The 15,092-nt window shown below is 36.0% G+C and overlaps 1 protein-coding gene across 1 annotated transcript in view; it reads right to left on the bottom strand.

Moving 5' to 3' along the window:
- Nucleotides 1–694: 694 nt before the first annotated feature.
- The window catches only part of LOC118271609 (sialin), a 56,977-nt gene continuing 42,579 nt past the window's right edge, over nucleotides 695–15,092 (bottom strand). The window contains exons 9-12 of the mRNA XM_035587707.2: nucleotides 9,209–9,356; nucleotides 8,164–8,304; nucleotides 7,757–7,842; nucleotides 695–6,449 (exon numbers count right to left, since the gene is read on the bottom strand). Of these exons, the coding sequence (XP_035443600.1) occupies nucleotides 6,273–6,449; nucleotides 7,757–7,842; nucleotides 8,164–8,304; nucleotides 9,209–9,356 (552 nt within the window). The 3' untranslated portion in view covers nucleotides 695–6,272. The remainder of the gene's footprint in view (nucleotides 6,450–7,756; nucleotides 7,843–8,163; nucleotides 8,305–9,208; nucleotides 9,357–15,092) is intronic.

The following is a 15,092-nucleotide window of genomic DNA, read 5'->3' as shown; positions in this document are numbered from 1 at the left end:
TTATTGTAAGAAAAGTCTGACTAAGGAAAAAAATATTACAGTTTAAAAAAAACACTTTGTATATCAAATTCCTAATTCTTATTTATGGCAAAGGCTTTTTGCCTAAATAAATCGCAATTTATTTTGATCAATAAGGTTCTTATAGACCTACAGATTCTTTTGTTGTGGCTCATATAAGCCTCGATGTATGGGATTCGTTTAGTTTGTGTGAATAAATACATTATATTGTTTTCAAAACGACGTATCGTATGTAAAATAATACCTAAGTCAGAGCTGTAATCAGTCACCATGCCTTGTATCGGTAGTGAGGAGCGAAGGCTTCGTAGGAGCAGCTAGGCTGTGCTAACATGTAATGTTTCTTCAATAAACATATTCTAAGTTACCCAGTTTTGTGTTTTATTTTTTTAGTACTTAAACCTTGATTTTGGTTGTAGTGATGTGGGTTCTATAGTACCTTTTTAAAACTTTTGTAGTTCTAGTTAAACATTGATAGAAAATAGGTTGATTTATATTAGTTCCTATATCTCAAGCTCAATAAGTAATGCTTGTTGAATCAATCAAATCAAATAGGTAGATGGTCATATTATTTGGTAGTGTGAAAATTTTATTAATGCATTTAGAGGCAAAATTGAACAAAAATGTAGGATCGAAGCTATTTCTTGGGAATATAAAGTAAAGAAAACTCCAAGATAAATATTTTGGTAAAATCATTTATTTTCAAAAAGAAAATGGTTCACAAAATTACAGAGCTGTCATAAGACATAACAAATTGTTATCTTTCACATGCTTTTAATTAATTAATTTATATTTATTATATTATACGAAAATACATAAATATTGCCTTACATTGCGCGCAGACACATGCAGTACATTCATACAGATTACTGATATCGTCACTCAGTACAACAATTATAATGGTAGACAAAAATATTATTACATCTCATTTTTAAGCTTTAAAACAGCGGCTAAACCGATTGCAATAATATTTCTTTATCATACAATATTGCCTAGTTAGAATTTAATTGGAGTAAATAAAAAACACCAGTAATATCAGAAAATGATACCCTGACGAGAATAGAACGAGTTGCAAGTTATTTTTCAGAATTACAGTTAAAAAAGTATTCACAAATCACAAAGAGTGCATTATATACTCGTATAAGCACATTTATCGCATTGTGAATAACCTGTAAAACTATAATTATGTAAGTTGAATAAATATCTTTTTACAATGAAAGCCCTAACAGCCTGATTTCTCGGTAGGTACCCTAATATAATTGCCCACCAGTACAATTCCTGTCTTAAAATACATACATTGAGTTATTGCCATACATACGAAGTTACATAAACGTCTTTATGATGGAGTATAACTTGACACATTACTTTCATACTAGTTTCATTTTGGTTTTATAGTTATGTGGCAATTTGTCGGTGTAACTTTTTTAATGGCTTAAGGAGCAAACGAGCTAACAGATTACTTGATGGTAAGCAATCAATGCGATCCATAACCACCCCGCTACATCAAAGGAGTTAAAACTGCGTTACTAGCCTTTTGATGGGGGCATGCAAAATGTCGTGATGGCCCGTAGGTTTAAGGCTTCAGAGGCTTCTTATGCATAAGGGTACGGGATTGAAACCTGCCAACGGCAAGAACCAATGTGACTTTTTCCGAGTTGTATGTAGTTTCTAAGATTATTTAGACACCACTGACAAACGATGAAGGACAATATAATGAGAAAACCTAGGCATGGCTTGGCATTTCCAAGTCTGAAATCGTCAACCCGCTAGCAAGCGTGATGAATGCTCAAAGAAGAAGAGGCCTTTGGTCAGTAGTGGCCAATTATAAGCTGTTGATGTGTGATGATATAATAGCCACATAAACTATAAAACTAAAATAAAACATTCTCAAAACTCACAAATTGATTAATAATACATATTTTGTTCCAATACGAGCTTAGAGTATAAGTGATAACATACATCGCTTAACCTAAACTTAAGTACTACATCAAAAAAGATTTCTATTATTCGAAAAACTCTTTTTAACTTGAAAATACTTGTAAACAGAATAGAAATAATATATTAAGTTGTATACATATAAAAGGATATAATAGTGTTGTTTTTGAAAATCTGATATCAAAAATTATACCATAGTAAAAATTGATTTTAAAATTTCTCTTTAATGGTAATTGGAAATTCATTTATTACAATTCGTTTGGTGTGATGTTCATATTTGATTATTGAAATAAATTATAGTAAATCTAAAGAGTTTCTTCTGGTATGTCCAATAATAATTTTTACTGTAACCTTATGATTAGTGGTAGGTTTTGTAATTGCCATTTTATACAGTAACTAGGGTTTCTGAAATGTCAGTTTGCGACTCACCAAGTGGCATTCTCAGGTTAAGTAATTCATTATTTTAATAGTAGTAACAGTATATGCTGTTATAGTATACAGTTGTATTTTAATATCCAGAGAATGTTAAACAGGACAGAACACAAGAGCGACATCTGGTGTACATTTCAAGAACCCCTGTAAAACTAATCATGGGACACTTTAGCAGTACTACATAAATATTTAATTTATTTAACACAAGAAATTGTGAATAACATGTAAACATAACCTAACATTAACCTGCTGTCGGTTAAATAATATATAAATAGAGAATAAGTACAGTTATAATACTAAAACAATATCAAGTAAGTTTCCACAGACAAAACTTATTAACTTACATAATTATTATTTTGTTTATATAATGTACTCTATGGACTTAGTTACCCTGCAATCGTTGGAAGGATACGGACGATTGTCTGTGGAAATTGTCTATGGATATAGACGGACTGTCTACGGTGAAACGTTTTGACAATGAGACATGCAGTTTAGAAAAAAATATCATGCTAATAATAAATGTCTTAGTGAACTAATAATATTGTTATAACGTGCATGGATTTTATTATATTTATGTTCATAGAATTTCTGTTTTATTTTTAATGTCTTAATATGTCTTATACACATTAACGAGAGACTATTAAGTCACAGACTAACCGCCTTACTTAGAGTCATTTAATGATTACTTAACCCAGTCCTTAACAATTGTTTTCGAAACAAAATCGTTACTAAGGAATTGTTTAAGTAATCATTAAATGTCTCTGAGTGCGGCAGTAAAACTCATTAACATTACAGGCAAAATTAAAATACCCTACAAAATCATGTCATGATACTTGCCTAACTTGACTAAACTAAAGAAATCCGTCTAAACCATATATTTTATTAAATAATAAAACGAAAATGTGATACGCACGAAACCTTTTACGAAATACTGTTTATACTTTAGGAACTACAATTAGCCGTTACAAAGATTCGAAAATTTGTCAGTAATCGTTTACGTAAGATCCTGTAGAGGGCGCTAGCGAGAACTCCATAGACAAACCTCTTTATCACAGCTGTTAAAATGCACACAAAATTAATGCATCGTCCCTTGTAATAAAGCTAAGTGCGAACATGGCTTAGCGGGCGGTCTTAGGTAACGGATTGGTTATTATTTACTTAATTTACTTGAGACAGATTGAGGTACATTTAGATAGAGTATAATTTAAAGTGGATCTGTGGCAACCTTAAGTCCGTAACGGACAAAAAGCGACTTTAATATCAAAAGGATAAGACACAAATTAGGATGTTGATTGAGTAAATGAAAATGGCGGAGTATTATTCATTGCAAACCATTTCATTACCATCATTTTCGATTGTTTTATTGAAAGTTACTTGTTACATTAATTAGTTTAAACATAGTCTCATTAATAAGATATATACCAAGACCATATTTGAACCAAGTTTGAAATAATAACACAATACCAAATACCTAAAGGGACCGCCCTCAAATTCTTAATATCTATGTCTTACGGTAAAAAAAGTAACGAGACTTGCCTATGGTCGTTATTAGCGAAACAAATCGCTGCAATTAATGTTTTCTAAATGGCTCTGAATTTTCCTAAACTTTCAACGTAGAAAAATAAATAAGATACTTATAAAAAAAAATACTTACAAAAATTATAATTTAAAACGAGATATCGTTCGTTTTGCGTTTGTAGTTGAATTTGATGCGATTTAAAGTTAAGGCACTCTATAGTATAGATTTAACTGTACAGTTTTATCTATTCTTAATTCCATTTAGTTAAAACTACAGTTCTACTGTTTGCTTTATACAGTTAAATCGTAGGTCTATACAACCTGCATACCTTCCGATTAACTGTATAGTTTGTATAGTGTGACTGTACAGATAAAACTGTAACTAGCAGATAATTCGACATGTATCAGTTAAGCTATTAAAAACTTTATCAGCAGTAGGTCCTTAGCCTTTTAATTTCAAAATGTTACCTTATTAATGAATATCTAATACTTAAAACGTTTGCCAAGTGGTTTTAAGAGTTACTTAACTCAACTACAAACACAAAACTTAGGTTTTTAATGATTTTGTTGTCCTCAACTTTGGTCCCCGGATCGGATCCGTCCTTACGACTATCAGTACAATTTGGTAAGCTACTCTATTCCCTTACTAACTGGCACCTACGTGTGAAATGTAAACGAAGTTTTCTTTACTGTGTTTTGTAATCCTTTGTCAATGTTTTTGTAATGTTATAGAAGTAGAAAATTATATCTTGTTACATTTTCTAAGTCCTACCAAAAGACTGACTTTAGTATTTGGATAGGATCATCGGCAATTATGGCAAAAGTTGTTCATTTGTATCCCCCCCCTCTATCTTATGGTGAGGAGGCCCCATTGGCCATTGGATAGGTTCATCGGCAATTAAGCAAAATTTGTTAAATTGTACTCACTCTTATGTCAAAGAGGCGCCATTGGTCATAGGCATGTAAAAATAACAGGACAAGAAATTTGGTATAAGCTCAAGCTCTCCCAGACTTCATAATTCGCCAAAAAAAACTATTTTAACTTCAGTAACAATCCATAGACTTTTGCCACTTCGAACAAACATAGACGAAGGATTAATTAATTATTATCATTTACATTTCATCACGCGTCCTCCTCGCAAATTGTCAACGTGTCCGCATTACCAAAAGCGTTGAAGCAACAAAACTTATATTTTATTAAATATCCGCGCGTTGTATGGTTTGATGTAAAACTAATTATAATTAATTCGGATAGAAACACTCCTGTATTTAAGTTCCTTATAATTAATCTAAGGGCGTAGTGCGAGTTTTTTTTAACATTAACGCGCTCTGATTGGCCAGCTCCAATAAACCAACCAATCAGAGTGCGAAACGCGGTTACGTTTCGATCGCGTTAATGTAAAAAAACTCGTATTAGGCCTCTGATTGATAGTATGAAGTTTTAATGTAATAAATGCGAAAAATTTGTTGCAATTTTTGATAAATCAATGGTATTTTAAGTGTTCATAAGCCTACATCATTCCATCACAACGCCGAAGTATGCGCATACGCAAGTACAGACTTATCTACTACTTATGAGTCGGGTTTCTTACGAACCAACGTTATCCGAGTCCATGAGCGCGCCGGTTCCATATAAATACATCACATTTATATATTTACACACTAAACAGCCTTTTTTTGAGTTTTTTTTTTTTTATTTCTTTATATTTTTAACAACACATAAGGAATTATTATCTCATTTGTAATTTAATTAGAAATGGGATAATTATTTCTTCTGCCTTTTTCAATGGATCTGGGAAATTAGCAGTTTGATCTTGACTTTAGAATATTTTTAAGTTTTTTAGAATTAAAAACTGCTAATATCCTAGATAAATAACAATTTTTATTAGTTTTCGTGACGAGATTGCGTCGAATCTCCCCACGTATTGTGATACTAAGTGAAATGTTTAACAATGTGTTTATTTTCAACAATAAAATCTAATGTCAGACATGCTTGAAAAAAGTGAATTAAAATTTAAAATGTCGTTTGTAAAACCTACTTTTATGCTTATGAAATAAGGTCTATATTTGCGAGGCTAGAGAAACAATATAGTTATAATCTTCACACATATGTCTTTTATAAAGTAAGATAATTTATAATTCCAATAAAAAAACCTATTTTTTTTATACTGAGAACACCCAACCTTAATACCAACAGTCAGTTGCAAGTGTAACAACGGAAAATAAACTTTAATCCATACGTATAAGAGTTATATTCGTATAAATAAATAAATAAATAAAAAGCAAACTGACTGCTTTTTATACGAATATAACTCTGACTGAAAGATTGGTCCAAACCTTTCTAGCATGCCTGACGTTCCACTTTCAGCTCTTCACGCCTTCTCCTCATTGAGGGGTTGTTCCTCATGCTGCTTCTCGGCTTCAGCTGCAGGTTTGGCAGAGTTCCACGGTTGCTGCTCCCCTGAGCCGAAGGTCACGAAGCAGAGGGCGCCAGTGATGTATGTGCCTGCCAGGATGTAGAATACTATCTTCCATTGGTCGGGAGTGTTCTGGAAAAGAGATATTTTTGTTATTTTTTTTTTATATATTAAATGGGTCGACGTTTGGCCGCTATCTCGCCTGATGGTAAGTGATGTTATGGATCGAAAGTTTTGATAAGAACTTATTTTGGATTCATATCTGTTATTAGTAACATTTATAATGTGTGGTTGTAGAATGTGGACCAAAGAGGAAAAATAAGAAATAATAGATGGTTTAGGGAACAGCGAGTAAAGTTCCCTAAGAAAAGGAGGATCCTCCGACCAGGCGAGGTGATCATGCCTGGCGGGCTTTCTGCCCAACTGTTGTTCGTTGGGATTTTCTATCCGTGTTAATTCGCATGCAAACTTCATATGTGCGATGCAGGATAGTTATGACGTCATCCGTTGATTTGCTCGTCGATAGTCTATGTGCGACGTCTGTCATCTGTCAGAGTGTCGCCACATCACTCCCCCCCAAGACCGGAGGTCGATCCTGTTGAGACGGCTGTCGATGCTTGAGATGAGCGGTGCCAGAGCCAGTGTAGAATGTCCCTAGTTCCAGTGAGTCGGAACTGTGCCGCTGAATGCCCAGTGAGTCGGGTGAGCGGTGCAGGGTGATACTCCAGTGAGTCGGAGTAGTGAAGCTCGCAGTGTCCCACGGTGAGTCGGGGAATGGATGCTGCGAGGGTAGGTGCGTAGTGGCTGGCGTCTGCGTTGACGGGAGGAAGACGTCCTCAGACCGTGTGCAGAGTGCTGTGCCTAGACGCTGATGAGGCCGTAGGGAAGAACCAGGCTGCATATCTTCGATGTAGCGTGTGGTGGTCCCTGATGAGGCCGAGGATGCTGGTTGGCTGCGACTTGATTACCGCTCAGCGGAGAAGTGATGGGTGAGGGAGATGGCGATAAGGATGGCGGTGCTGATCTGCTCCGTGAAGGTTGGTTTCAATCACGTCGGGGTCACCACTTTAGGGAACAGCGAGTAAAGTTCCCTAAGAAAAGGAGGATCCTCCGACCAGGCGAGGTGATCATGCCTGGCGGGCTTTCTGCCCAACTGTTGTTCGTTGGGATTTTCTATCCGTGTTAATTCGCATGCAAACTTCATATGCGCGATGCAGGATAGTTACGACGTCATCCGTTGATTTGCTCGTCGATAGTCTATGTGCGACGTCTGTCATCTGTCATTTGTCAGTGTCGCCACAATGGTATGAAACACTTTTCATACATTTATATTCATTTGCAATTGGCGGTCCATTCTCTCTGCCTATTAATGTATATTAATTAAAATCTACGAATTCAGCGGCGTGTTAACTGTAATGAACCTGTTCATGTGAACTTACATTTTCCTTGGTGAGTTCTCCTACCATGAAGGTAGACAACCAGCCGCCGAAAGATGACAGAGTGTTCGCCATACCGAAGATAGTTCCTGTAACATAACAATTATATTGTAATATTTAAAAGATACGAGTAACAATCAGCTTCCATCCGCTGCTTAACACTAGGAGCTCAGAATCATGAACAGTATTACGCGACAAAATTCACAACGACTGCCAGCCAACTATGAGCCCCTAGCGCGTCTTGAAAGCAATCGAGTTACCTCGACTCGATCGAGATAAGTGTAACATGACTAACTCGTTAAACATAATGAATACATATCTTACGAAAGTTATATGAATATACGAATACATAATCAATTTATATCTCACGAGAATTATAAAAGAAAAATATACAAGTATTATGAACTTACCACTGAAGTTGGGTGCAATATCCAGTCCGTTGCCGAGGTAGCCAGCGGTGACGGCGCCGTTGATGGTCAGCGCCGAGGTGAAGATAGCGATGGACCACACACGGTCACCGCCCAGGTACGCCTGAGCTATCATCAGTAGACCTGGAGCAAATAAACAATTAGAAATTAGAATTTCCCAAAAAAAAACTACTATGATACAATAAGATTCAACCCTTTTTTTTCAGGGGGAAAATCATCCAATGACTTCTCTCGCCAGGGAAAAGCGAGAGGGAGTGTCAGACTCTTACTGACTAAAAACCGCCCCGTTCCTACTCCTGCTTGTCGAGTCGGAGTCCCGGTAAACCCGCTAGGTAGTCCGCAACTCCGGATAACCCTAATTTATATATTATGTATGACACTTCGACTATTAAAATGTTGTACACTGGGATAATGACATTAACTATATTTAATTTTACACAAACCAACCTCAAATAATTTTGGACATATCTACCTGCAAGCATGAAGGTTGTCAAATAGATATGATATCTACCATACAACCTGTGGGTAAATTAGTGTTGATAAAACCCAACATAGCGTATATTGTTTCATTTATTATATTAGAGAATGACAATCATTTCTACACACTCATGTAGATAGTACATAGGTACTTTAGATGAGTATTAGGTACCTACTCGTTGAAAACGCTTGACCACTCATAACAAACTTATCAACAGTCATTCACCTTACAACATATTTCGAGCTTATCCCTATCTATATCTTAAACTCTGAAACTGACTTAAAAAAAGTCGCCCCGCATTAGAATCTTCTCCTGTGTCGTGGACGCAATTTGTGGATTACACAAAGAGTCCTTGCGGAATCGAACACCCTATACGTTATACGACAGCCGGTCACCCAGCCACCGCGTCAACCGTGCAGTCCAACTAAAGGCCTACTGTATTTTGCTCACCAGGTGGCACTAGTGTGAACCTTTCGTTTGTGACCCAAAAAATAGTAACCATTGCTATGTTTTATCTTAGATTCACATATGAGATAATTAGTTACATACCTGGAAGTCCCACAGCGAATCCGGTGAAGAGTTTCCTGGCAGCGGTGGTGGACAGCTTGCCGCTTCGCCTGAGGAAATCAGCGAGCACTGACGATGCCAGCGCACACAGGTATTTGCCGAGGTACGGCAGAGATGACAGGAGACCGTTCTGTGAACAAGAATTGGGATAATTATTAAGGTGATTCTTTAATTTTAAGCTACGTGGACGTCGCATTAACTTGTAGGTCGCAAATGTAACTGTTGAGCAAAGAGTTTTGGAAAAGGAGTCTAGAATTCCGCCCGTATACCCATCAGTACCCTTAGTGATCAATCTTAGCGCGTTCGGCAATCTGATTCCGGCTCGAATAATCCAACTTATCACAGCGATCTCGTTTCGATTACTTTAAACGTAAAGCAAACGCGTACTAAGGGGGTACAGCTCCTTTTAAAGAGAGTCTTTGAGTCAGACTTCATGAAAAACATCTTCTATTTCACCTGTAGTGTAGAAAAACCTTCATCCACATGAAAAAGATCGAGTATAATACTATTTTAATCAACAAAAATATATTTATGCCCTGTACAATAGAAGTCAGTAACATTTGAACCAGCACCCTTCAATTTGTAATGGCTAAACGATTTGCAAATGTTTGTTTGATTGAGTATTTGCTAATAACCGAGCTTTGAACTTTGTATTATTTTGGCTAATTGTGAACTTTGTTCTAGATGTTTGAGTGCAAGGACAATGATCGAGGTGGATGTTATTGTAACACTGTAAATATCAATGAACCTCTCGTCAACCCCTATGTTATTATGAAGTATAATTAAAAAACATTTCGCATGGCTCGCATAAATGTAATTGGCGGCAAACGATGTGTGAAAAGAAAAGATGGCCTTAAAGGCAGAGCATTGACAAGCCAAGCTAACTAGTACTTATAACTGTGCCTACAAAAATAACACTAAACTATGTATATTATGTATTTTATTACAACACTACAAATTATACCGTAACAACGTGGCAATAGTGGAAAGATACACATTAAGAAAACTATTGTACCATTTACATAGGAACCTGACGCACATACCCCCACACTTAGCATACAGACTTCTAACCATATATTATTTTCTTTCATATATTTTTTGACATATTATGTATTATAAAATTTTGTACGCTTTCGAAAGCAAAATACAGTAAGATCTCCTTATGTATAGCAGTATACCCTACAACCTCTAATGTACCCTATGTTTCACAAATAAATACTTTGACTTTGACTATCGAAAATACCAACAGCACTAAAACATACAAAATAAAGAACCGACTTCCCCGAACTAACACAAAAGAGGTCATCAAATCACTACAAAAATGTACATATATACATAAAAGTGTTTACACAGTAGCTATGTACATTGTACATCATACTGAAGCCATACTGAAATGTCGTAAAAGATCGATGAGCCGAATAGCCATTGTCAAATTACATTGTCAAGGCTGACCGACTGCCTGCATCAATATCACTTGATTAAACTGGGATCGCTGTTGGCAAGACTATTTTAGAACTAGACTTTGGTATTTTGTTGTCTGTAATTTGGGGTTACTAAGCAAAGTTTTTATATGTTTACTGGTAGCTAGCTAATATACATGGTCACCAACAATCCGTGGCAGTCATTGTTGCATTATATGTATGGAGGAGATCCTCTACATGCGAGGATTGGCTACAAGATGAATAGGTATTTAACTTTGCCTCACACTAGGATTTTCTCCTATGTCGTGGGTGCGTTTACAAACATACAAGTTACCAGATACCTGGGTATCTGGTAACTAAATTTTTGTTTTGGGTCTGGACCCAAAACAAAAATTTGTGCGTCATACAAAGAGCTGCTCCGTGCGAGAATCGAACCTGCTACACGTTGCTCGGTAGCCAACTACCGCGCCAACTATGCTGTAGTTTATCAGAGAACACTGCTTTCTGGTCTGCCTTTAAAGACTTAAGACACACAGGCGAACAGTGGAATGGTGCATTCATGCATTTTCCTTAGCCATGGGTTTTACTGGTATCGTCCACAAAATGATAATGCTTGCGTAAACTAGCTAGGTTTACCTACATGACTTGTTGATTGAAGGAAGTAAGTTCTAGGCATATTATTGTCTACATATTTTATTTAGAGGAAGATATTAGTAATAAATAAATTACACTCGGGATTTAACGTGAAAACATAATTATTGACAATAAAGGTAAAATCTACTCGTACCTATTGTAAATAGAGTCAGGAAAACACGATAAGAAGTTTATACTTATAAAGGAAAGTCATACCATGGGGAAACATACATATGTATAGAAAATAGCTCGAACATTTACAAATACTAAACTAAATAGCCTACAAGATTATTGTAAATTGTATTTATGAGACCCCCTAATATTTATTTTTTTCTGGAATAGGAAGCAAGCGAGTAAACAGGTCACCTTATGGTAAGCGATCAACGCCGCCCATAGACACCCATAACACCAGAGGAGTCACAGGTGCGTTGCTGGCCTTATAAAAAGGAATACGCTCTTTTCTTAAATCGAAACATGTAACCTACAATATAAAAAAGCCAAACCTAGCAATAAGCCGTATATTTTCATTTTAATAACTATTTAAACGCCTTCAAGGCGCCCACAAAACCGCAGCTGAATTTCATTTGACTCATGACTCGTGCCCAAAAAGAGGTCAATATTGATTGCTTTAACTTAATGGCTACCAGCATATACTCGTACACAATTCTACGAAAGATATCGAGGTGCGGTTGAGGAAAAAACTGAATTAATTGTAATAGATAGTGTTTTCAGTAGCATCGTCTATATATTTAAAACATAATCGACAGCATTAGGATGGTTGAGCTGCAGACAACGTAACAGGTTACCGGGACTCCGGCTCAAAGCAGAAGAAGGAACGGGGTGGTTTTTAGTCAGTAAGAGTCTGAAACTCCCTCTCGCCTCACCCAAAGCGTGAGAAGCCCCAAAATCCTCAGAAAAACGAATGACTGATAACCAGGGATAAGAAAACCTAATGTTTAAATAATCTCGGATGAATCTAAAACAATCATAGTTATTCAAAACTACTTTAGAAGCAGTCAGATGGTAGGCAATCTGCGTAAAATACTGTCATTTAGCTGATAAAAGTTTATCTGATCTAGTCGAGATCAAGATAGAGAAAACACTAATGCTTTCCTAAAGACATAGGTTTATCAAGGGCAGAGAATCTTCAAATCTGATAGCAATTTCGGAATAAGCTCGTTCGTCTCCATTCCCGTCTGCCAAATGTGGAGATTTATGATAAACCCTCTCATTTTCCAGCAGTGGATAGTTTCTAGTTATTAGTAAGTTTACATAGCTGTAAGTTTTATTAACGTACTTCATCATTGGTGTTTTAGTATATAATGAAAGTACCTAGGTACCTAGGTTTTAATCGATAGTATAAAATGCATAATGTAATAAAGTCACGCTTTCACCTAAACAGCTGAAACGAATTTGATGGAATTTCGATAGTGATAGATTCCGGATATAAGAATAACAGAATTATTACTTTGCAAATTTTAAGAAGAATTGATTGATTGACCATACATACTCGTATAACCAAGGCCTTAGCAATTGCTTTCGATCATCGCGTCAACAGATAAAATCGTTACTAAGGAATAGTTTAAGTAATCATTTAATGTCTCTGAGTATGGCAGTAAGAGTTTTAGCCATATTCTCTTGCTTGGAGAAAAGCCGTAGACAGTTATAAATCCACAGCAAACTTAATTTATAACTGCAAATGCAAAATAAACAAGACACGACTTCGAACTAAATTAGTATATTTACTCATTAAAAGCCATTAAACAGAACATAATCTTAAAGCCAGGTAAATATTCTTAGCCATAAAAAAAACTTGGTATTAAGATAATAGGTCCCTGCAGTAGCCCATGGCATCATGGCGCCTGCACACCGCCATCGCGAATTACTAAAGAGCTGACTCAGTAACCGGACACTGAATGAACATGGGCACAAAAGTGGAATCCGAAACGAGTTTTATTCAAAGACTAATAAAGTCGGTATTTAAGTGTTAAACATCGATTAGGTAGACTTTAATTGGCGATAATATGGTATGGTTTTATAACTATTAAGACTTTAATTGAAAATATGGTGTGGAGATAATTACCGTGGTGTTAATTACAATTAGACAACGATTAGACAAATATTAGCGCTAAATAGAACAGAATAATTCAATTTTGGAACTAGATGATCCTTTTTTGCAGAAAAGACCATTCAATGACTTCTTTCGCCTTGGGCAAAGCGAGAGGGAATGTCAGATTCTTACTGACTAAAGACCACCCTGTTCTTACTCCTGCTTTTCGAGCCGGTGCTTCGGCAACAGCCCTTCTGTGGTGGCCTGATATCTAATTAGATGATGCTAGAGACCACACAACTAAAAAGTTCTTTGGCGAATAGGTATTGGTTAAAACTTCGACAGGATTCTCCAAACTGCCTAGAGGAAATAACAGACGGAAAGTTATTTATACTCGTCCTACATCCTAACCTAAGCCACAACACACATTAAACGCCACAAATGGTCGGATTCCTGACCATATAAAGCCACCAACAGATCATCGTATGCATTATGCATAATAACATGAAAACAAATCACTTTTCCTTTCGCGTGTCCGTCTGTGCGTTAACCTTAGATGAGTCAGAGTCACCGTCTAGCCACTGTTCTCTGAATTTCATTATATCTTTATGGCGATCGTTGTGCGCCAGCGCATCATGCTTGTCACTCTGTGTCGCTATTGTTAATGTTGTTAAATGGAGGTTGGGAGTCATTATTTGGATAGGATTCATTGATTCATGTTTGAATGGGGCCTGACAGAAGTAGTGATGGTAAAATAACTGTTAAACATATATTTTACCTTTAACCCACAGATTCACAATATGTCTCTCAGGTCTTTCTCATCAGACGTATTAAATAAATATTGTAATATCGGCTTACTCACGTAATTGTTTGACAAGGAACTCGATTAGTTCAGTAGACTGACTAGAGTGGTACTCAGTAGCAACGCGACGATTACCGCGCCGTGTGTCGCAGAATGCTGCTCATGAATATGAGCCTCTAGTATGGCTTAAAAATATTCGAGTTTCTCATTGAACAAGATATTTAATTCCCATAAAAGAAAATCGTACTACTGAACTTTGCAGAACCCTAAAAGCCAATTATTATAGGCAGACATGACAGATTGATGACTAAAAGTGTTCAAAACAACATGTGGTATCCGCTACGCTCGTCCGACTATTATTTCCCTCACAATCACAATATGTTATATTGTTTTATTTTTAATTTTAACAAGCAAAATATGGTCGCCGTGGTTAACCGCAAGAACGACTATTTTGAGGAACTGATGCACTTTTAAGTCATCACAGACAAAGACTGACTAATTGTATGTAGCACAATAATTCTGCGTTAATAAACGGAAAAAATATTGTAGTATTAATAGGGGCATTTTATTATCTGAAGAGGAAAGTGGAAATAATGCACATATTGAATGTATTTATTAATAAATAATATGGTATTCAGAAACTAAAGTCCGAATCTATGGCTAGACACGGGACACCGAGCACAATTCCGTACTAAATACTATGATTGAACCGTCAAAAAAACTAAAAGCAATACTATGCTTAATTAACTAAAAATCACGGTTTATTCACTCGCGCGCTACGCATGCTACTCGTAGAGCTTTAAACCGTGATTGTATACGTGAGTAAACCGTTATTTTTTAGTTAATTTAGTACTTATGTCTCACGATAGTTAACCTAAAATTAAAATATATTTTTGGTTAATTAAATCCTTGTCTTACTTAGAAATGTACAAAAAGAATGTGCTAGAACATTCCATTTCT

The sequence above is a fragment of the Spodoptera frugiperda genome, chromosome 5, assembly GCF_023101765.2.
Source record: "Spodoptera frugiperda isolate SF20-4 chromosome 5, AGI-APGP_CSIRO_Sfru_2.0, whole genome shotgun sequence".
NCBI lineage: Eukaryota > Metazoa > Arthropoda > Insecta > Lepidoptera > Noctuidae > Spodoptera > Spodoptera frugiperda.
This window is presented reverse-complemented; position numbering and strand designations above follow the sequence as displayed.